We start from the raw sequence: 25296 nt of genomic DNA on the forward strand, positions 1-25296 counted from the left end.
GATTTTTCAGTAACCAACTTTGTGTGCCTTCACTGGCCAAGCTAAGCAGTGTTAGGCCTACGAGCCATGAAATCAATTGAATTCAGAATCAGCGGTGTCTAATGAATTGATCTTCTCAACACACGCTAGTTGAGAGAGATAACTGCAGTCACTTCTAGCTTGCGAACTTCACGCATTACCATGAATCGAGCCCAGTTTGGTGCTAGGTTAGAGCCGTCGCTTCGATGAGTGCTGCCATCTTTGTTGATGAAAATCTTTTGGGGTAGCTTTTCGGTGCTCCCGCTAAATCCGTGAAATAGTGTGCCTGACGCAAAACTCAAACGTAGCTGCTTCGGCGCTATTTCTTTGGGGCCCCTATTCTAAAACTCTCTATTGTTTTGCAATTAAATTGTTTGCTTTTGTAGTTTGATTTGCTGTTACAAAATGAAATAATACTCTAGTTTTGCTATGACAATCATCTGATGTGGCGTTCCCCAGTTGTAGGCAGTCATAACACTGAGTTAAAGGTGGTTATAATTTCCCTTTGGTCTTCATTGTGGCATTGTTAGCTTGACGCAAGACAGTGGCCATTAATAGCTGAAATAAAACAACCTAATTCTATCTTCTCAACTAATAGAATGTTGTTATATCAGTCATTTGCATAATCGTGCAATTGCAATAAACATATTCTCGTCTGAAGCAACCTGATCCTACTATTGTACTGTCACTCACAATGGCCTAACTTGCTTAAGTCGACTCATTGACTGTTTGCATATCACAGTGAATAATAATAAAAAAAAAGAAACTGAGTTGTATACGTAGAATTTGTGATGTATTGTGCAATAACTTGCTAATTCACCTTTGTTTACAGAAATAGTTTTCCGAACCAGTGCGAGATTCAAAGAGAATGCAATATTTATGAACTTGGGCAAAAATATTACCAGAGTAGGTGGAATGCAAGAGAAACCTGCTCAAGAACCCCCCAAGAAAGTGCTGAAAAAGACTGTCTGGCTTAGTGCCAGTGCCCATTCAATGACAGTGTGCGCTAGTTTCAAGTAAATAGAAATGTTCTGTGCATTGCGTGCAAAATTGTGGCATTGGAAGCCAATATATAAATAGAATCCAGTAAGTGCTTTTCATTAGCAGAAAATCGGGCCAAATAGTTCAGTGGAACACCGCCATGTACATTTCAATATGTGCCGTCGACCACCTATTCACACTAACGTGGCGACGGTGCTGCCACCTGTAGTTCAATCTTGTCGTGAATAGCTCTTCCAAGAGGAACACTGTGTCCGTGATTAAGTGCCGAGTGTGCACTGTACATAAATGTAGTACGTATCGGATGTAACATGTATGTGTGGCCTCAAATTTAGCACACATTGCATGGCAAAGTTCTGCAGAGGTTACAAAGGTTGGTGAAATTGCATTACTGCATCTATTCAAATCAGTTGCTGCTGATCGGTATTTGAATTGTAAATTTTAGCACGTTGACATTGTTGTATGCCCATTATCAGTATACAATTTCATGTTCACATCTTTAAATAAAACTTTGAAACTTAAAAGCACTAAAAATTATCCCATTTCTAGCTGTAAGGAAAGATTTAACCTTGCATGTATGCCACAGCACCTTTATGTGTAAATAGTTTCTACATATATTTGCTCCATATGCTTTCTCTCCGTGACAATATCTTATTATTGATTCAACCTGCAGATCATGTGTGCAATTGATGCTTACAATTGTGTACCACTGTATGTGGTGGTGCCTTTGAATTGAATAAGTCGCGTACATTAACCTCACCCGACTCTAGCAAAACCCGTGACGCAACAACTTTTAAAGTCTGTTCTTATTGTTAACCGGCCTGTAACGATTTTGAAAAGTACTTGCCTGATCAAGTTGCACGGGCACATGCTTGCATCAGCACTTCCCTCTATCTGGGTAGAGAAGTCCATTTCTCTACTCCATTCATATAAGAGCACCTTTTGTTTTCCTAAATACAGATACAGGTTTAACATTTCATGGCAGTTCCTTGCATTCACTTTTCCTCCTGGATTTCCTCATCGTCTGGTGGCATTTGAAATTTTTTTGCAGTCTGTGATGATGCATCATCACGTCTCGCACGGAGTGTAAATTTCCTTGGCAACAAGTGCCATCAAAACTATTACATGCTTGTAGGTGTGGGCAAGTATTCGAAGTTGCAAATACGAATCTAATATACCACACTGACTATTCGTATTTGAAAAGGAGCTATTCGGTATTTTCGAATATTTGAATCTAATCAAATATTTTGCAACAGACTGATGCTAGTCTGGTTACTGTTCTGATCATTTGCAATACTTCGTTTTGCAGACAGAAGTGTTCCAACTAGTTTTCAAAGCAATGTAGAACTAAATTAGGCGATGCAAGCTTTGTTTTTGGTTTTGTGATGGAAGCCTATGTGGCAACCTGCGATTTCTGCTTGTAGTCCATCATTAAGTCTTTCACAGTCTAGTCATGTGGTAGTTATCTTTTACACTGCAACCTGTGATGTCTTCCTTGCAATGGAAGCACAAAAGCCTTTTCCTTTTCACACTTATCTTTTTTTTTCTTTTTTTTTTGGCAACTATTTGTTTCGCATTCTTGGAAAGCTAGTCGTATAGCATGCAGCCATTCTTTTTTTGGAATGCTTGTTTGCAATCGTGTTCTGCAGTTTAGAGGATAGCCTTCCAGTTTTTTAAGGACAATTATATTGTGTATAAAGCTGATCCTTTGTTTCTGATCATTAGCTGTCTTTTTTGCACTAGTCGGTACAGGTGTGGTACTTAATTGCACCTGCATTCGACTATTACTTACTATTTGCCCACTTCTGCATACTTGGCATATAGATTGCTTGCATTTAGCTTTGTTATACCAGATTATGTTCACTTATCATTCCTGGTTAACTTTGAAAGTGATGAAAGCTGTTGTCCACTGGCATTGACACTGTCTGAAGTGTGTAATGAGCATTCAGACTAAAACATAACTATTTTTGGAAGTCCTCATTTGTATCCTTGAAGTTGTTGACCATATAAAAGGTGCATTTTCACTGTGCAGCACCTGCCACATTCCCTTCAGCAAAATTTAAGAGTGCAAAGTCAGTTTTTAAGGGGTGTCATGTGGTGTTCAACATAGGTCCTGCCGATGGGTGATGCGCTGTCCCAGTTTCTGGACTTAAGGACTGGAAAGATAAATGTAACTAATGAGCAGTAAATGCACATAGCCTATGGGAACTTATTGGGACTGGTGTTTCAGTTTCATAACAAGCCAACAAAGACAGAATAGGGGAAATTGCGAGTTCTTATTAATGGAATTGAATAACTAAATGGAAATGAAAGCAGATGAAAAAGCAACTGGCCGCAGGTGGGGCACGAACCCATGTCTTTGCATTACGTGTGCGATGCTCTTGCCAAATGAGCTATCGCGGCGCAATTTTCCCATCCACTTTCCAGGGTATTTTTTTATCTACTAAAAACCAGCACTCGCGGTCCAGGCCGTGAGTAGTGGCGCTCCCAGGTTTGGTTCTAGTAGATAAACATAAATACCCCAGAAAATGGATGAGAAAACAGCACCATAGTAGCTCAACTAGTAAGAGCACCACATGTGTAATGCGAAGACCCATGTGCCCCACCTGCGGCCAGTTTTTTCATCTTTCATTTCTGTTAATTTATCGTTTCTTACATTCAATTAACAAGTACACGCAGTTTCCCCTATGCTGTCCTTGGTGTCTTTGTTTGTTGGCTTCTTATGATATGACTAATAAAAATCGGGCCGTCTGTTTCCTTTCTTCTTGTTCAGTGCAAGAGCTAGGAAGACATAACAGGAATACATCGAGGTTCTACTATAATTCGCGTCTTCTGTACAAGGCTTGGTGACTGGCAGTTGGGAACTTGAAAACTGTGGAACTCTTTTGAAAGACCCTTTGAGGGATTTTAAGATGTCTTGTGACATTACTGCATTTGACTTTGCTAGTTCTTGTTTAGGCTGCTATTGTCGAAGCATAGGATGGAATTATGACACAGGACAGAAATAGATGTAGATTACTGGGAGAGGCATTAATTCTGCAGCAGACGCAGATAGGCTGATAGAGCTCTTTGTTGCACAATTTCGATGTTCTTGCAAATAGTGTTACATGATGCAGGCTTATTGACTAAAGCCATTACTTCCTATAAAAAGCCTACGTTGATTATGAGTGTTTGCTTGTACTTCTTTGCTGCCTTTTATCAAAACTCTGGAAATTATGCTGTTCAGAAAGCTTGTGAGCAGACATGCATAGGCACTCTTAACTGATGTCTAGACAGCTCTTAACGCAAGCCATTTATAAGTTTGTTTTTTTTTTCCACTATCGCAGAAACTGGCTGTGACGCACCCACTGTGGCAGAAGGATTCTTCAAAGAGGTGCAGTAGTGTTTGTTTGTATAAAGGCTGTTCCAGACAGACTTCAACACTCGGGCCCCCTTGCGCTTACTTCATAGATGCTGATTGCTGTTTTCCTTCATGTTTTGTTAGCTCGCAATTCCTTATTTTCTACTCTCCCTGGCTTCCTGTTCAATGTCTGATTGTCATGTTCCTTTAAAAATAGTTGCATGCTGTGGTCTTCAATAGGGTAAAAAAAAAAAATGCTTGTGTGCGAATGTATACTACTCGCTAGGGTTGGACGTTATGCAGACTTTCCCATTAACGTAGTCTTTAAAGGAGCCATGCAAGAATTATTGAACATCGTAAACTTGTCCAGTTGCTAGGTCATGTCATAAAAATGTTACCCTAATATTGCACCATTGCACGTATATGAGGAAAATGAACTTTTGCTGACAAGATGTCATATCTTTAGCATTATCCTTTACGTTACAGGTTCACATACACTTGTAATAAATGGTTTGATTGGATCCCCTTGGATTAACTAGTAGAGCCATGTACAAAGCAAAGAATGAGCAGTGCAGCAGAGAAAGCTAATAAGGGAAAAGGCAGAGCAGTGAATGGGCATAAAAGTTCAGTGGCGATTTTGCGGTAAATGTGAGAGGAATGCATTAAAGCATTACATCGCACCTATTTGAAGTCCTGGATCCATGATTTAAACTGCATTCACTACATTGTAAAGGGTTGTTCAGGAGCTTACTCTACACACATGCTGCCTCTTTGAGGGGCAGTGTGTCTGGTATGTGTGGTGTGTAGTGGATCTTTTAAATGGCCCAAACATATTTGGCAAGATGAGCAGAACATTGCAGTTATCTTTGATTTATTTACCCAACAGTTTTGGTAGGTGGACCAACATTTTTCTGGGGATACAGTAAATTCTTGCAGCAGTCTCGGAAAAAGAAAGGTAAGGGCATGAGGTTGAGAGCCTAGGGCCAACTAGATGACTCATTGGTAACAGGGTTATTCACGGTGCATTCATCGCTCCCCTCATCATTGGCAGTGTACAGGGGAAGTATTCTGCAAGAGTCCACTTAGTGGATGCATGTCCATTTCTTCTTCTGCTGCTGATTGGCTGTGGCGCCTCGCTGCTCAGCCCCGCGAATTGGAACTTCAACAGCAGACGAAATGGACATGTACACTAGGTGGACTCTTACAGAATACCTCCCCAGGTCGTCGACATGGTCCCCGTTACGCATGGTTTTACATGGTAGATGAACACGCAGGCCATTTTGTGGTGTCCTGGTCAAACAAAGGCATTGCAAAAGGAAATTTTGGGGTGTCCCAATCAAACAAAGTCATTGCAAAAGTACTCCTTTTGCAATGCCTTTGTTTGATCGGGACACCACAAAATGGCTTGCGTGTTCGTCTACCATGTACAACCATGTGTCCAGAATTGCTTTTCTTACACCTGACACCTGACCTGGGGAATGCGTCAAATACCTGAACACTACCAATGATGAGGGGAATGACTCCGTGAATTCACCATGAATGACCCCATTACCGATGAGTGAGCTCTTTAGCCCTCAGGTTTTCTTTCTTGTCCTTTTCTTTAACGCATTCTACTAAATTTGATTGGGACACCACAAAATGGCTTGCGTGTTCATCATTCATGTAAAAGCACACATAACGGGGACCGCGTCAGCCACCTGTGCACTGCCAATAATTAGGGTAGGGATGAAGGCTCAGTGAATGACCCCTTTACCAATGAGTCATCTTTTTTTGCCCTAGGCTCTCTCTCTCATGCCTTTTACTTTCTCTTTTTTTTGTTTTTTTCGTTCTTTGCATGTATTTCTTTCTCCACCTAAATAGTATATAGACTTGCGTAAATTTACTGTATCCCTTGAAAAAGGTTGGTCCACCGACCAAAACTGTTAGGTAAATATACCAAAGATAGCTGCGAAGTTGTGCTTCTCATCTTTGTATGTATGTATGTATGTATGTATATATATATGATGCAGTATACTCTCACACTTTTTTCCACTTTTGACACTCCTAATACACTGCAAGTTGCACCTTAATCTGTTCATAGCTACTTTAGGAATTTGGGATATGAAAAGTACTGAGGTCTCTGCACTGCCATGATTCATTAGCCATAGCCAGTGAATCATTACTCAAATTTACTGAAAGTGTTACCATTGATTCCTAACACTGAGACTGTTCGTTCACCATGCCTTGGCCAAAAGGCCACTAATGGTTGAACAAATGCTGCACATGTGCAGCAATTCTACACAAATTGCTGCTAAAACTTTTGACAACGGAAGCCTCTGCTCTGGATGCAGCTAAGTGTGCCATGTACTACTGGCAAAACATAGTGTGTATTCGGCATACCTTGCTTGTGTCCTGTCGCAGCTTCATAAGTTTACACAGGTGTGCGTTTTGCCGAAATCAATGCTCGCTCGCTTTTTACTGCAGCTAAGGTTTCTTGGCATTCGTTGAGGTTTGGCCCATTTTGCATTGGCATGTTGCTACTTTACTGCTTCCACTTCTGATCTTGCGATTGTCACCTTCTTTCTGTGGCGACCTGTCCTGTTACCTTGAGACCTTTACACTTGCCTCATGGCCTGTGCTTGTTCTCAATACATGAAGACTCCATGCTTGGCTGAAGTTTTCTTTCTCATTCACCATTTGCAGGATATTCATTTGCAACATTTGACAGTGAAATTCTTTGCTTATGCTGCAGCCTGTTCTGTCTGCTTTACCAGGCATTGACACAACTTCTACATGTTTTAAGTAATTCTTCAGCGAGCAAATACATTACAGGGTGTCTAATGTCTACTAACCGGGAATTCTCAAGGATTTTGAATAGTCTGGAAATAGAGAACTCGGGGAATTTGTGCTTCTATCGGGGAAAATTAGATGCCGCTTTACTGAAAGGGAACGAAAGTCGCGGAAATGCTGGCTCTAGTAACAGAGGAATCGTAACGAATCGTCTTCGACGCCGTGTCGTCGGCTGGAAGAGTTGACAGTGTACAGTCAACGAGACTTTCCGGACGCCCGATAATTCGGACGGCTTCGCGGCACCACCACGTACCCCATAGAGCCTATGTATAAGAGCGTCTGAAATTTCGGATGCAAGAATCCTTCGTCATCCGATTTTCCGGACTTATTGCAGTGACCGCAGGTCCGAAACGGCATTAATCAGCCACCACCGCCGCCATTTTGATTACCTAGCCACCTCGAACCGGCGCTCTCGCACGCAGATCTCCTGGCAGCCGTAGCCACCACCGCGGCAACGCTAGGCCTAGCTGCTTCGAGGTTCTTGCCGTTCGGTGCCGTGTTTTTTATTGAAAGGATTCGCCACTGTTATCAATTGCACCAACTCCGCCTTTGTGCTCCTCGCAATTGGCTTCAAAGCTCGGAAAGCATGACGCGTTGCATTATGCCGGTTCACGAAAGTCAGCTTCGCCTCAATACAGCCGTGTTACGCGGTGAAGCATACGCAAAAGTATTGCGGTGCAGCATAACACGCGTAGGAAGGGGCAATTGTCACGGGACACAGCATGTATTCCTTCATTATACATGCGTGCACCCGCCATATTCTGTGACAGCACTAGCATCGATATGCCAAATAAAGCAGGCCTTCAGGGATTTTCAGATGTGCCTGTGGTGATTTGAGCTCTTACGGGCAGTAAAGGACATGCATTAAATTTTTCGAACTCCCCCAATTTTCCGACGTTTTCGCGGCCCCTAAGGAGTCCAAAAATTCGGACGTTGGCTGTACAACTGATCAAGATGCTTCGAATGGCCCGGGAGGCGAATGTGTGGTGGAAGAACTAGAGCAGAAAGAACCTACGCACTGAGAAATGAATTGAAAAAGAAGTGTGCCGTGGCTTCTTTGAAGCTTGAGCCTAAGAAAAAGTGTTGGCCGACGCCGAGATGCAGGTGTTCCTCATCCAAAACAAAATTCTTTAAAGCAGTGAAACCCAACACTGAGGCGTTGTGTGCGGGTTGAGAGTATGTCAGGACAGTTGAGGTTGACTTGCCAGCTGTGGTTGACTTGCCATCTCACTTGTCACAAAGTTCGGGCATCGCACCAATGAGCTTGCTATCAGTTGATAGAAATAGCTCATATTGGGGGGAAAATTTTTGCTTCTGTATGCATCTCTATTTTATTTGTATTTGAGAATGTTCGAATTGATTTGCAATGTGTTCTAAAATTTTTTTTTTTCGAACATATCTTATTCACTATGCCTTTCACTAACCCCTCCCTTCAGTTTTATTTTTGAATAAAGTAAACGCTACTCCTTATTATTCTAACTGAATTAAGTCTTCTTTCATTTTTAACATGCTTACTAGAGTGACGGCAACGGGCGACGTCTTGACATAAAACAAAGTTCTGTGTCGCTCGGGGAAAACCTGGAAAACTCGGGGAATTTGGAAATGTCTAGTTGGTAGACACCCTGCATTAGTGTGGCTGTTTCCAGTACATTCATTCACTAATAGGCTGAGGAATTTTCAGTTTTGTTGTTGCGATGATGCACTGTCATGTTGTTCCAGAATTCCCAAGCTCAAATGGGTTCAGCACCATGTTCTTGCAGTTTTATCGCATAACAGACCGTGAAGCAACCAGCTGTGCACTCAAGTTTCACTGCACAAAACTTAATGGGCTCTCCAATGAATGGCAACAATTTTGTCCATGTCTGCGTCTTCAGTCTGCTCAGTCCTCTAGAGAATGCCTCTGTACCAGACATCGACACCCTCACTGAGCCTTCCTCACCCAAACTAGGCTCGCGGGACGGGCAGATGGTTTATTTGAAATTGTAGGAAAGGGAAGGCAAGAGGATAGTAGCCTTTTCAGGGTGAGAGAAGGTGGGTAAAGCTTTTTGTGCAGAGCGCGAGGGAGGGTGGTCAAATTTTTCAATGTGCAGGTGAAGTGAGGATGGTGCAAATGAGGTTACAAACAAATCGGGGCACTTGCTCACCTCTGCTCTGTACACAGCACTAGTCTGGTGCTGATTGACTACTCATCTATCCATCTGGCTGGTCCTTTTTGTTATGTCTTGTGTTACTTACAGCACCACTGAGATCACTGACTGCAGGCCCTGTAACATTCAGCAACCAGTATTCCCAGCAACCAATTCATGATCTTGCTTGATCTACCAAAGGTTATAACAATCCTACTGGTTCTTGAACATGCCTACAGTGCAAGTTTCAATGTTCCCTTTGTAGTATTGAGGTGGTGCATATTTGTGTAGCTCAAGAGTTGCTATGTGGCAATCTTGCAGATGTCGTATAATTTTCAATGAAGGTGTTGTGAATTTAGTAACACACATATCCATTTTTGTGCTTACAAGGTGGCACAGTTCAGTCCTAAGAGTACTGTTTAGCATACTTTTCTCTTCTGGTATAGATCATGGAAACCACTGACACCATTATCTCATGGCCGACGAAGCTGAAGGCTGGTGCAAAATCGAAAAAAGGTGAGCACTAGAACATCTTAACTACACAATGAAATATAAAGCATATGCAATTCTATTTGAACTTAAATTGCGAGACATCAAGTTTGAATTTTTATGAGAGCATAAACGAAAACCTGATGTATTGATTTCCCCAGAATAATCGTCGGTCATCTGTTATTTCAGTCATGCGGAAACATGTTGTAACATTTTAAATGCAAGCAGTGCACAGTGGTATACTGTCACAATGGAACGAAATGCAAAAAGCCTAACACATGGCTTCTCGTAAATGCTGTGCCATCTAGCAGCAGCCGCGGTGAACTGCTGCCCATGTGCAGTCGCAGTGTTTGCAGCTTCGTGTCCTGCTCGCATTTTCTCGATAGTCGCTCACCTTCTGAGAATTTCAATATCATGCCTTTGGAGTGCTGCAAGACTGCTTCCCTACAATTCTCATCAGTAGATGAGAGGTCTTGCTTCTCATGCAAGATGGTGTTGAGCTACCGACGAGCATTATAGGAAAGCAAAGGCTTGCAGAGCTCCAACAGTACGATATCGAAATTCTGATAAAGAGAGTGATGATTGAGAAAATGTGAGCAGGTCATGAACCCTGTAACTGCATGTGCAGTTTACTGCGAGCATGATTAGATCAGATGGCATGGGGTGTATTGAAAGCCACGTGCTGCGCTGTTATTTTTTTTTTTCAATACAAGCTGCGTGATAGGTACCCAGTGGCTTCCTTTAGTGTGTTGCATATAATGATTGCATCTGGTTCTTCCATGAACTAAGCAACCTGCCGTGCTACAGAAATAACACAGGTCCTTTTATATAAGAAATACAAGGTGTTACTAGCGCAAATTGCAGTGGCTCGTGTATATGCAATTTTGTGGCTGAGCACGAGTCCACGGGTCGCTTTGCCATGATGGCCGCATTCCAATATTAGTAAATGGAAAAACGCTTCTGTATGTGGTGCACGTTAAAAAACCGCAAGCGGTAAAACTAATCCAGAGCCTTCCACTGTGCTTCCCTTAGCCCTTGTGCTGCTTTGAGATGTCAAAAATGTTCCATCAACCATAAATCAATATATTCTTTCAAAATTGTTGATTCTACTAGAATTCTGTAGGCCATATTTTTTTAGGATATCGTATTTCTAGCATAAGCTTGTAAACTTCATTGTCGGCCAATAATTTACCTTATGTTGAACATATCATGGATGCGTGGTGGCATTGGCAAAGCTTTTGTTGCTACACCAGGGCTGGCCCACTGTAGTGGCTTATTGGCAATGGCTTTGCACTCGTAAGCACGAGGTCGTAGGATCAAATCTCTGCCATGGCGGCCGCATTTCAATGTGGGCGGAATGCAAAAAATTACAGAACCCATCTCTCTCTATGACTGTTGACGGTAATGCTATTAGCATTTGAGCAGTGTAGCGACCCACCATATTGCTAATGTGACATTTGCTAAATATCTGTAATGGTCAATCCGCTATGTTCCTTGCTTCGGCTATATACGATACACTGTCTCCGGTATCGGTTGACATTGCTTTCGTACTCGCTTGCCAAACTTGCCAATTACCAGGATGGCACGACTGCTGTACGATGAAGTGCTGACAATGGAAAGACTAAGACTGAATGACGTTATTGGCATGAGATGACTATCCTGTAATGATGTTATCAGGACAGTGTGATGGACGCCAGCATGAAAGAAATGGGACGACCACTGTGACGAAAATGGTGCGGCTACGACGATATGACAATTGCATTATAAAAACTGAAATGACGATTGCACAACTGTGATGGAATGATAACGGTGTGACAATGTGTGCATGAGAGCGACTGTCTAAGAGCACAACGTTGGCGTGGCAATGGCGGCAAAATCATGATTAAATGACAGTGTGATTATGATATAATGAAGACGGACTGACCGCAATGGTTTGGGCATTTTCATAAATTTGGAAATGTCAAACGACAGTGTGACAGCGGCATGACGAGTCTCGGGACTAAGCTGGAGCAACGACGATAGCACGATTGTAACCACATGATGATGACATTATGGCAACAAATGCATGACGGCGTTGCGCTGTCATCGTCACAAGTCGGATTACAAAACTTGAATTACGATGATGCAATGAATACGACTGCATCATGGCCACGAGCACATATCTATTGGCCCAAGCTATTGGACGACCTAGGCCACTTGGTTTGTGTAGTAGGCCTGACTGCATAAGTTGGATGACTAAGCTGGAATGACAATGGAATTGCCATGATGGCATCATGACCGTGATTATACCCAGTTGCCCCAGCTGGAAGACAACTTGGGCTGCTGCATTGGCATAAAAGGCTAGATATAGACTAACGCAATTAGCATTCTTTGCCTACTTCAGGTGTTTAAAGTGCCTGTGTACCATGAATTAGGTCCACGGCGTGCTTCATAATCAAATCGATTTCGGCACGTAAAATGCCAGGATTCTTTTTTTTCTTGAGGGTCGCACAACTCTATACCAGTGAGGGCCACAACCAACTTCTCTGGGAGCCACATTGACTGCACTTTAGTCGGAAAGGTTGAATCTTTTCAATGCAGAAAGACAGTTGGTTTGGTGACATTCATTGCTGTGCTCAGCATGTCTTGTAATGTCTCATTAGTCATTGAAGACTGAAGGCAGTTATTGTTCGGAGTTATCAGAGAAAATATCTGACAGATGTAGGCGCTTCAGATCAGAAATGCCAGTTTTAAGGTGTTGCAATCTATGTTTCAGTGTTCGTTTTTATCAAGGCTCCTCTGCAACAGAGAGGCGGGCTACTCTCTGCAAATCTTTTAGTTCCAGTGAACAGTGCAGGTCGATGCAGCTCTAGCTGTGCTGTATAGTCGGTCTTCCAGCATCGCCAGGAAAGGTTCACTAAGGCAATTGCTCAGTTTCTTGTCTTTGAATGACATGGAACGCTGTTGGAACTCTACTAAAAAGTTCTTGAAGGTGTTTGATTCATGCTTATTAACATATATCTTCGAATTCAACATCTGATGTTATAAAATATTGAAAAACACATTACCTTTTCAGGTTTTAAGTATGACAGAAAATGTTGTGGCTTTCACTGTTGTACAGAAACAGCCACTTGTCAAATTAAAGTGCTATGTGTAGGGCTAACCGCATCTCAAGAAATCTGCCCACCAGCTTTTGGTCATGTTATTGTGAGCTCCTGAAGATATGTCAATGAAGAGCATGTTACTTTTATCAACCTAGTAGAAAGCCAGAATAACATGCCTGACCTTTAGTCCCTTTGCACTACATTGCGAGCAAATATTTAAAGCAAAACAAAAGCCAAATGCACCAAACAAAGGCGTCTGTTAGCAGGCACTATTATGTGCGATCACTTAGTGGAAATGTATTGAGAAAACACATGTTCGATTCAATTGTGGATGATGCACCAATAATGCAATCTTGGAGTTCTTAACTTCATGACTGTTTGGTAGTCCTGTGCCTCTTATGAACTCCCAGCCAGATTTTATGCTTCCACACTTTGTTTTAATGTGCCTATTGCCACAAATGAATTATGTGCATTACTTTTAGCGACAGAAGTGTAGTTTTTCTCGTAACATGACCATCCTTTGATTGCTGCAACAACACGCCATACAAGTCCTAACTGGACTGCAGGCTATTTAGTTGAGCTCGTTGGCTCTGTTACCTGCAAACTACGTTGTGCAGCCCTGTTCACTTTTCCCCCTGTCAGCATTGTCCACGACTCCTTGACCAAGGCAGAATGTTGTGACCAACAGCGCAGTTAGTTTGCCGTCCTTGTAAAGGGAAGTCTTGGGCACATATGCAGTCGCTTGGCACAAGGGATGGCCTTATCACTGCAGGCAAAATTTAGCAGCCCCTAACCAAGCTAATATTTCTCTCAATTTCTATTGGTGTAAAATACATTTTGCGTCATGTTTAAATATAAATGAAGCAATTTCATACAAGCTTTTCCTAGAATATTTGTACCACTGGTTTTTTATGCAATCTGTTTTGAACTCTGGCATAAGATTGGCACAGAACCATGAGATAAAAGAAACACTACAGTAGACTCTCATGAAAATGAACTTGAAGGGACTGAAAATTTGTTCATTAAAATAAGTGTCTCAAAAGAAATGATAAACAAAACTAACTGAATGTCCATGCCACAGAATAAAGCAAGCTCTAAAGGTAGATGTTAAAAGCTTATGAATTTTTATGATGTACATTGCCCAGCTTTATGCACTTTAAAGTATAGTAATTGTTGTTTGGTGACAGCGTACAGGTTTGCACAGCACTGGCAAAGCTATTTAACCTAGCTTGCTTGAATTGAGTGTTGTTATGTTCAAAAAAATATTGCACCAAGTATTCATGGCATTTTTAGCTGTATCATGTGGGAACAACACTGGGCAGTGTCCTCCCCATAATTACCAGCCTACTGAGGCACTTCAAGGGCCTATATTGTTTTTATGGTAACAACCTTGCATGTTTCCACACATTTGATACCTTTATGAGCTATGCCAGTGTCGGCAAAATCTCTAAGTCTGCAAATTCGAGCCTCTCGTTGAGTCGAGTAACAGGTGTCGGTGGCTACTGCGCAAGTTTGGCTAACTGAATAAGTAGTTTGTGTTAAGTGGATTTGTTTTTCAATTTGTCTATGGAAAGCAAAAAAAAAAAACCAACCATATGTTCGCACATTATTCCTCGCATATGAAAAGTTGGCCCAACTAGTTTCGTCTTAACAGATGTCTACTGCAGTTACATTGCCAAAACACGCTATGCAGCTTTTGAATTGTCAAATTGTTTTCTTCTCCTGCGTTTGTTTACAATAAACATTTCTATAACAAAAAATCGTAGGTTTCTCTGCTCAAACAAAAGGTACCAGTGTAGTATGCTTCGCTAGAAATATGTTAATGCACAATGTCACAGCACAAACTAGAGCGTGATGTCATATAGAATCTTAAGAGGCTGATATTTAGTGTACTTTATAACATTTCAATCAATTGGCAGCAATTCCAGCAAACACACATGTTACGCACAATGTTCAGAATACACCACCAGGTTCTTGAAAAACTTCTTGGAGTGTTTGAGGCACATTGGCTTTATGTGCTAAATGCACAAAATGGACATACTGCCTGTGTGTTCTGGCAGTCAATTTAAGCACTCTTAGCCTGGAGTACTTCAGTAGTTCCTGACACCCAGTGACCTGTTCTCGTACTGCTATACTCGTGCAGAATTTCACCATTGCACTTGAGAAAGTTGGGCATGGAGTGCTATTTCCAGCATGAGGTATGTGAGGAACATGTTACCTGTTCTGATGGCTGTGTGGCTGAAGCATCCTGCTGCTGAACATGCGTTTCTGGGCTCAATTCCCAGCCTCAGCAGCTGCACTATTATCAGTATGCTTATATCCACTACAGTATGAAGGCCTCATCCCTGATCTCTCCTGGTCTTCCATCGACTGACTCCATCCTATGCTGTAAATTTCCTAATTGCATCACTACATCTAAGCCTCTGCTGCCCTCAACTACATTTTTCACGCCTTAGCACCAATTATCTTACTGTGACTTCCTGTTATCTGTCTGGTCCAATTCTACCTCTTATCTCAACTAGAAATCAGTTTCACAAAGTTGCTTGTAACACACATTGCCATATTCCTCTCTGTGTTGCACCAATAATTCTTTGTTCATTTGCACAATCCTTAGCTTCAGAGATCATGCATGTCTTTCGGAATTACTCACTTGGCAGCAGAAGTTACTGCTATGCAAAAACTACACTTCACCGCACTGGCATTCTTGCTTAAAGCGTGGACAGGCATCGCACCATACAAGATGCCACAAATACATAGAATAGCACTCGTAATGCCTACTGCAGTGATGCCAACTTTTGTTGACTGTCACTAAAATGAGACCAAAAAGTCTCTAAATTTTTGCCAAACTGTCGAGCTAATCAAAATATTGCAGGCATTTTTGAACCCAAATATATGGTAACATAGCACAACACATCTATTGAAACACTTCATATTTGTCTAGTACTTTTGCAGGGGAGAAATAAACAATTTACTATCGGGCTGTAGAGGACTTTCGCTTAGCTAATATATGTACAGAATGATCGATGATGCTAGCTGAAATTCTGCATATACTTTCAGGTTGATTTCCCTAGTGCGGAAATGCCCTTGGTCCACATCATGCCTGAAAATTCGTTTTCAGCACTCAATAAACATACACTTCGGTCATGTTAACACTGCGATGACACTTGCGTGACCTTACATATCGATAAAACACTTTGTTGCTGCCTATTGATTCACCTGAAAGCTCCTTGTAGTAGCGATTTAATCGAAAGCCATGGGGGCCTGAAGTGGCGCTTTCAAGCTTGCGTGAACAAGCCTACCTACGCTAATAAGTATCCAATTTTTACAGGTAATCATTCTTATTACTTGCTTAATATTATCATTCACACAAAAAAAATTAAAACCAGACATGCATCATGGAGCACAAAGCCTGCTTCTCTCGGCACAATGAACCAAAGCCTCTGCGAGTGGAAGCACCTGTTGCTTCATCATGGTCCATGACCATACAGCTAATTTTTTGGTCTGCCTACACATAGCTCTTGAATAACTGTTCTAGAAAGTCACTTTCGAAGCAAGTTTCTTCACTTTGAAGTCTACAATGTCTCCAATTCTGTCAAGTCTCTAAAGAAAGCTACCAGTTCCTAGATGGAAAGATTTGTAGCTAAAGTCTAGTGACAAAATCTCTTGAATGGCAGCACTGCTGGTGCAGCACCACAGCCATCGAAGACCACCACAGCCCGAACTCGTGAATTGTTATCCAGACAGGGCTGGCTGTTAAGATGGCCTGGTAAAATTTGGATTTTAAATTCTAGTTATCCAGGATTTGCAGTAAACAGGTAATAAATCATTGAGGTTTTACTCTACTGGATGTGTATAACACATATAAATGCATCCCTTTGCAGCACTTTGCCAGAAATGTGTTCTGCAAGTTGTATTAATGACATATAATCGTGACGCTAGTTGCAAACTGTTGACCAATGTCTTGTTGAATTTGATGTACGCCTTTTGCCATAGTAAACTATTGAGTACATAATGCTCATTTGCTAAAATGACATTTTTGTTTGACCACTGAACATCAGAAGGGCAAGGATGCATCAGAACCTAATATGAAGCCTGGCTAACGTAAGCAGTTGCACAGCTCAGTCTGTGCGTTCTGGTATAAGACTGAGATCATAGATTGTGTACTACAGTTTGGTTCTGTGTTGTTTCTGCACTTTAGCCATGCCATGAACATTATTGTATTTTCTTTTTGTCTGCCAGCGTTTAGTTTTTTCTCTAGTGCTATACATGCTTGCAGTATCCCAACCATTCTTACGTCATGTGTTCAGCTTCTAGCCTGATGAGCACACCTTCATCAGCTGTGCTCAATGCAGGCTGCACATAATGGAATTGCAATGACACTTAATTGATCTAGAACTTACTCCAAGACTCCGTAAGGGGTCACTTACCAGCAACTTCACTTAATTGAAAAATTGCTGTCTGTGCCTTGAGCATCTCTGCTACAGAGTTGTATGTTTTTTTTTCTGGGCGTAAAGTTCCATCTCCGAAGTTCTTTGTTGCGTACCTGCTCATGCCACTTCTCGTGGTGCTATGTAGTTAATACTACTTGGCATGAAGAAATTCCTATTGTGACAATCCTTATTGGACCCTGTCCCTCTGTTTTAATTTTCAGACCCACATGTTAAAGTCCGGGGATCTCCAGATGCAGTTGGCAGAGCTCGTGAAAGCATCCTGGAAGTGCTTGACACAAAAGTATTCTTCTGATATTTTCCTTTAATTGCATGATTAACACTGAATTGTCTTTGTTTGTGCCTTAATGGGCTATTTCATTTATGTAAATGAACCTGGAGCATACTTGTACGTGTGACTCACTCACATGCTTCATTACATGAAATAAGAAAACTATAAATCCATTGGGCAGAATTTTGCAGTAAAACATGTCTCGGTCAATATACCAGTTTGGAAGGGGGATCAACTGGGCAAATTGGTAAAGTGTTATGGTGAAAAAGAGCACCAGCAGGGCAGAAGCATAAAAGATGACAAAACTGCTTGTCCTTTCTTTATCCCTGTCCTGTTTGTGCTCGCTGCTATGACAAAGGTAGGAAGCTTTAAAAGAGTCAGACCTGAACTTGGTTCTTGTCGCCTCTCATTTCAGAGAAACAGAGTGACCATGAAGATGGATGTGTCATTCACAGACCACTCCTACATTATTGGGAAAGGAGGCCACAACATCCAACAAGTTATGGACAACACGGGCTGCCATATTCACTTCCCAGACTCCAATCGCAACAGTCAATTGGACAAGAGTAACCAGGTATCAAATGGCTGAGGCATCATTACACTTAACCAGCATGAGTAGTTACTGAGCTGGCTTGAAATGAAATGTCCTCATGTACTGAAAAACTGTACCAATTAACTTACAGAAGCTACCATAGAAATTAATTTGAATGAAAGATATCGCTCCTGTGGGCCTTCACTTCCAGTCTCTTGGAGTGTACTTCTGTTACTCAGTAAGGTAATGTCATCTTGTGAGCTCGAAAGCATTGCCAGAAATATCATGCTTGGCCTGAATGGAACCTTGCAGCGCAGGAATGGTGCCACAGTTCTGCTCAATTTTATTAACCATGTTATGTACATATCGACATTCCAAAATGCTTCTTAAGCTCTTGATTAAACTTTCTGACAATGGCAAGAAGGTATTACAACTTTATGCAAAGAACCATTCAATGAAAACTAGTATGGTTCACTATTGAACACAAATGAGATCGGTCACAGATGTTGCACTGTGCAATGAAGTACTAAGATAAATGGCATTTTTCTTTTAAACACTTTTCATGGTCTAGATCTGTCAACTTGTGTCAACTCTACCAGACACATGGCTTTGTTTTGGGGGGGCCAGTGGGAGCCCCTCTCTTCCTGGTATTAGTGTCTGCTTCACATCTAATTGGTACTTGTTTAATGACTGCTAAAGCCTGTATTGCCTTTTTGTTGATTTCAAATCACTTCTATCTAATGCTAATGGCCTCTTATTCAGACTACATATGCATTTGGCCTCGAGGTGAATGAGCTGCCTGGAATCCTTGTACATTAAAGGGCCCCCTCACCAGGCCACATAGAAAATTTTAGTTATACGCTTGAAGTTTAGTGCCCTCTAGAGCGCATTCTGCCACAAGAAGTTTGCAAATTTGTTCATCAATAGCCGAGATAGAAATATTTCAGTGCCGCAAATATGATTTGAGGAGCTGAGCTGAGCTTCACCACCAACATACTCTCTCCACTTGCCCCGCCTAGCCTCCACAAGTGAAATTCCTTCCCTGTGTTCTCCATTGCCGGAGCTCGAGGATCGTGTGATCGTGTGATGGGCCCTGCCTTCTTTTTTCCTATCTTTCTTGCTGCACTTAACTTCTGCTGACAGTGTCATGTGCAAGCTGTTCTCATTTCACTTAGTGCACGACAATTTTGCGCGCAGTGCACGAGAACACTTGACTAGTGGTATAAGTCAGTGCTACACACTGAAGCAGACACAAGCGGATAGCAGTGCATGATTGCGCACTGGAACAAGGTAGAAAATGAGTTTTGGTGTCTGCGCACGCGATCGCACAACGTGGGAACAGGCAGACGAAACAGAAGTGAATCTGTCTTGCTGTGGTGTGAAGTAAAACAAACATGCAGACATTTGGTTTGTGTGTTTTATTATTAATGTAAACTTTTAGTTCGTCTATTGGAGCAACAGATTACACAAATAACAGGTGTTGCCTTGAATAATCCTTGAAGTCTTGCATCGCGATGAGACATCGCAGCACAGACATATACGTAGACACACTTGCGCATATGTCAACCCTCCTGCTTGGTGCACGGCTCTTGGGAGAAGAGCAAACGGTGCTTGGTTTGAAATTTCAGCTCTTAACGCAGCGCATAGTGATGTAATACTTACCAGACACAATCGTTAGCATGCATTGTATGCACTGTGCTTGTCAGCTTAGTCACCAGACCTGGTGAGGGACCCTTTAGGTGCCATTTGTAATGGAGCAGTTGTGACGAGTCTTGTTCATGAGCAATTACCGTGCTTTAATTTACCGATGTGATGGCACTATTTATTATTTCTTGCTTAAAGCAGTTCTCCTGGGCTTTGCAAATACACTGTAGCCCACTCATGATATGCTTGACATGTTGGTTTTAACTAAGCAACCATGGCACAGTCACATTCGTTGCCTGCTTTGTGGTAAAATAGGCTCATTATTACATTGTTACATGACTGTTATAAAATTAGCATCTGGCTGGTATGAGCCACCTTTAAAGATTACTAACACAATTTCAAAATTGAAATACTGTCAAACCTCAATGAACAGAACTCTATTTCATTAAATTTTAATTCAATAAAGTGTCCAATAGCCCCTAATATCTCGAAGATGAAGAAGCAATAAACTCCATGTCTTCCAATATGCCGAATTCTTTAAAATGACAGTAGGGGTAAAGAAACATGTCATAGGAAACCTTTTGAATTGAATTGAACCTTTTATCATGTGTTGTACATGAAGGATGGTAGGAGTAAAAGCTGCACAAAAGCAGCTTCACTAGCTCCCATTACCTACAAAAGGGCCACAAAGCAGTGACATCTAATAGTAAACATAAGGTATCAAACATGAGATAGGATAATTATTACAATACCAATACAGAATTATTGTAAAAGAAAGTTTAATAAGATACAATAGTTATTACTGAAGCATTTAAAAAAATAGAAGGGAAAATATACTCATGTTGAAAAGACAGCATTGGATTACTGTTATACAATTGGATAAATCACACTTCTAATGAATGGCTGCTATAAATTAGCATTATGATAGTAAAAAAAATGCTATAACGTCTGTTGAAGTCATATTGTCTGTTCACATCGGTGCCAATAAGATAATTTAACATCTTTGGAATACGATTGCATAGCATCTGGTCTCCATACTTAGTGTGTGATCTAGGCACTAACCAGTGATTATGCTGGCGTGTATCATATTTATTTCCAGTGGGCTTTAGGTTGGCCAGTTCAGAAATAGTTGTTCTTTAAGTTCAAAATGCCTCAAAATTTCTGAATTGTATCACTACAGTACTATTTTCATCATATTTGCTCTACAATACAAAGTAATTTTCAGATTTTCAATTTATTGCAGCATTACTTCGGTTTTCTTTTTACGAAACTGCTCATTGCAGTGTCTCGGCATTGTAAGCTCTGCCTCAGCTCTGCCAGATAGTGCCAGCTTCTGTTGCAGCAGAGTTCGAATGTGCAGTCTTCTCACTGCAGCTTTATTTCGCAGTTAATTAATCCTACAAAGTCTGCACAGGCTAAAGTTCGATTTTTTTTCATTCTTAAATAGTAATATGCTATTCGCTTGAATGAGAGAAGGGGTACCGATGGGCTCGATTTCGTTAATCATGGATATCAAGCCAAATGACAATGAAGCTAAGGAAAGCATCGGGGAAATTAGCTGTAGTTGAAATTTAAATGTAAAAAAATTAAGAAAAGCGAAGTGAAAGTGGACAAAAAGATGACTTGTTGCTGGCGGGTGCCAAACCCACAACCTCCGCATATGTGTGTGTGTTGCACTACCAATTGTGCTACAGCGACGGCTATCAATCTGTCTACTAACTTGTGTATTCATTTGACTAGATCTAGCCCTAGGAGCGTTGGCCAGTGCCACTCGGAGCCAAGATGGGTGAATGTGGAACATCCTTTTGCCCGATGATGTCACTTAGCATGCAGTCTTGTAAGAGTAGGCACGTGGCTAATAAACCCTCTCATGCTATCCATCTCCCAGGGCTACATCTAGAATATAAATACCCAAATTAGTGGACGGATTGTTAGCCATCGCTGTAGCACGATTGGTAGTGCAACACACACGTAATGCGGAGATTGTGGGTTTGGCTCCTGCCGGTGACAAGTTCTTTTCACGCACTTTCATCTCCCTTTTCATTTTCTACATTTCAATTTCAGTTAATTCAGTTAATTTCCCCAATGCTTTCTTTGGCTTCATTGTCTGTTGTCTTTATATTTCCGATTAGCTTGAGTATTTTATGTCTTTTCACATGAAAGATCTTGATTTAATGAAATTCTCATGTGTCATTGCCTTCATTAAATTGAGGTTTAACTGTGCCATGTCATCCAATTGATTTATACACATGCATACCTTTTCAACAAAGTATTAATGATAAATTCAGGCTAAAACATGTACCAATTGTGTTTTAAAAACAAGTGACACTTGATACCCTGTTAGAGTGCTGCATGGGCTTGAGCTTACCTGAAAGCCCAGGCTTTCCGTGGCGTGGCCCACAGTCTGGACTCGGGCCGGGTAAGTATGTTTTACATAGGTTTGGCCTGGGCTCGAGCCTAGGAGCTTCAAGCTCAAGCTTTAGTTAGGCCTGCAGTAGGCAGAGTGATGGTATTTGTAACTTCGTAAGAATAGCTTCCCTTATAGAATTTCGGGTTAATGGTGCCCAATGGGAAAGCAGGAGCAGTTGGGCCATGACCTAGTAGTCGTATACTCCACTGATTAGTGTACGTTAAAGGCAACTCTCGGGCTATTGTAAAACTATCAGTGTCCAGTGGACCTTCATCCCACTTTTTCCTTCTTTGCGACAAGGGAAAATTAACCCCCGTAATCTAGAACGTCCCTCCACTACCCACTCTACCTTGACTCAAGAAAGTTCATGGCAGTGCCGGCCTTTGAGAGATGTGGTCACTGCAGTATATTGACACACCATGGCAATCCTTGACAATCGTAGCACCTTCCTTGGTCGATAGGTGGTGCTATGCTCAACTTGGTGGAGTGGAAGAGCTTCCACGTCAAGGATGGCTTGAGAATACAGGCGTAAGACCTCAGATTCCTTTACGTTGGCTTCGTACTCGGATGACAGGTGATGCAATATTCGAATTAAGGTGGCATGATGAATTTTGAATTTCGCAGCGGCCCAGCCTGCCAACATAGGGAAGCACATTAGTTGGGTGGGGAGTGACTGCAAAGGACTAATTTTAAGATTGGCAAGACTCCAGTCAGATTAAAATGACAAGTTAGATCCATTGTGGTCTCATGGGTACCAAACAAAACGGACAATAGAAGAGGATGGGCAATGACACTAGACAAATACTAGTTGCATTGCGATGGCATTTAGAAGATGAGACACCTGCTTGAATAGTCTACTCCTACACCTGCTAAAAATCTACTCTTTAGTTGCCCAAAGTGTTCATGTAGCAGCTGCAAGTTTAAGCACCGAAAGAAAAGTTAAGTGCAACTGCTTACATTTTTCAAGCAAAGCTGTGCTTAAAGCATTCGTTAACATTTTTGTCAGCAAATGAATTCTCTAATATATTCATAAATTATGTTGCATGCTAAGGCATAGGGCAACTTGCTACTGGTTTCCATTTAATTTCTTCATTCTGTGTTCAAGTGAGTTGATAATATGCTGTAGTTTATCAAATGTTCTTGCTTTCAAGTGTTTTTTTTTATATAGATACTTCAGACCAATGCAGCTGCTGTAAAATTTTGCAATGTTGATGAAAGGGATGTGGAAAATAAAACAGCACTGAAAGATTGAATACCTCTATGCATTTTTTTTCTGAATTAAGTTTTGACACGTTAAGTGGTATCGTCATCTTCATTGCCTTGTATTCATTCTTTCATAGGTTCACTGGGGAACCCATGTAGTGCATGTATGAAGTATGACATCATAATCTGATGGAGCAAAAAAGTAAACTGTATTCTCTGTTGTTCATGCAGTGTGCATAACACTCCAGTCGTCAAAACAAAAATGGACAGAGCCAAAATTCACTCGTATTGCAAAACACTGACAAAGTACTCAAAAATAGGGAGGTAGACGAGCACTTACCTACGTCCCCTATTTTTCAGCCCTTCGTCTGTTTTTGAGCTGTTTTACAACATGGCACTACTTCATTGGTCAAAATTCTGTAACGTATAAGTTGGGGCATCTCAATGTACAGACCCAGCTTCTAGGAAGGGTGTAGGCAAAAATTGGAAATGGAATGACATTCATCAGCTTTGATTTTCTTTCTTCCATAAAAGCATCTGTGTACTTTAGAAATTTGTAAGAGCTGACATGTCCAAGGTTTTTAGAGTGATTGAATGTTTTATGCAGAGCATGCACAGGTATGCTCACTAGCAATTTTTTCGGTCAACATTCGGCACACAAGCCAGTTTAATTCGTGAGACGTTGCTAAAGAACATGCAAAGGAACAATACCCCCATACAAGGCCCTCATTCAAGTGCACAGACCTAATATATTGACTCAGTAATAGCCAGAGGTCATATTAGATGAAGAGGAATAGGGTCGTCAAGCACTCTGTAGAATGGTGGCAACAGGAAACTTGCTGCCAGAAGATTTGGATTGTATCCTGCAGGAATACAGCCAAGCAGCCAGTGTGCTTAGAGTGTAAGGATGGCCACAGCTTTGACACCTGCGATCCTGGAATTTTTTTTTTTCTTCAAAGGGGAGAGTTCTAGTCCTTGTGGACAAGAAACCTCTCGATCAGTGCCCAAGGTGCAATACCATAAAGCGAGAAAACTTTTTCCACCTCATGTGGAAGTGCAGAGCCTTTACCCAGCACCGACGCAAGATTATAAGCATGCTACCTGCAACTTTCCATCCCACAAGTTTCCAGCGGACAAGGCCATGAGAGGAGCCACAGCATGGAAAATCCTGGACAATCTCGTAGAGTACCTCTGGGAGACTTTTGCCATGCAATTTTATCTTGCACTGTTCTAGTTCCCCTTTTCTCCCACCTTTCTTTCCAGACAATCGCTACATACCAAGAAGGGAGATCATGCCTGTTTTTGTTAAGCATCTTCAACGGCAACTAGAGAGCAAGCAAAGGAAGCTTTGTCTTAAAAATCAAGTTGTGGAAGCACACCTCGGAAGTATCGCCTCATTTCTATCGCACCCACTTGAGTTTATGTATCAGTGGGATCAAAAGCTATCAAACTAGGAAGTGCTTCTTAACGGAGGAGTATTTGATTGTCGTCAATTTCAAGCATTCACAAGTGCATTACTAACATGCCTTCCTCCCAATGCACTACATGTACGTAGAAAACTGTACGAACAGGGCTGTCATTTCTAAAGTCGCAGGGGGCTTGTATGTGTTTGAGCTGACATGGTTGAGCCACAAGTGCTGGCAATGCACTTGCAACTCAACTTTATGCAAAAATAAGCTTTGTCCTGTTCAGTCAGTTCGATACCCAGCTTGAACATTGCTTTAGACATGGAGTATTTCTCGCAGCTCGATCTCGTACAAGTTTAATGAAAATTTGATGTCACCCTTGACTGGCTCATTGATAGCTTGAATATCTAGGCGAGATCATTTATAAGCCTTTGTATTATGTTAATTTGCACTTTTCAGTCTTTCGGAGTTTAATGGAAGCTGAAAGAAAATCTTCCT

General features: G+C 41.5%; 1 protein-coding gene across 2 annotated transcripts in view; it reads left to right on the top strand.

Moving 5' to 3' along the window:
- The window catches only part of BicC (protein bicaudal C), a 170048-nt gene that overhangs the window by 43238 nt on the left and 101514 nt on the right, over positions 1–25296 (top strand). For both annotated transcript variants that reach the window (XM_050196711.3, XM_050196712.3), the window contains exons 2-5: positions 4344–4390; positions 9759–9828; positions 17536–17615; positions 18019–18177. In XM_050196711.3, the coding sequence (XP_050052668.1) occupies positions 4344–4390; positions 9759–9828; positions 17536–17615; positions 18019–18177 (356 nt within the window). The remainder of the gene's footprint in view (positions 1–4343; positions 4391–9758; positions 9829–17535; positions 17616–18018; positions 18178–25296) is intronic.

The sequence above is a fragment of the Dermacentor andersoni genome, chromosome 1, assembly GCF_023375885.2.
Source record: "Dermacentor andersoni chromosome 1, qqDerAnde1_hic_scaffold, whole genome shotgun sequence".
Taxonomy (NCBI): Eukaryota; Metazoa; Arthropoda; class Arachnida; order Ixodida; family Ixodidae; genus Dermacentor; species Dermacentor andersoni.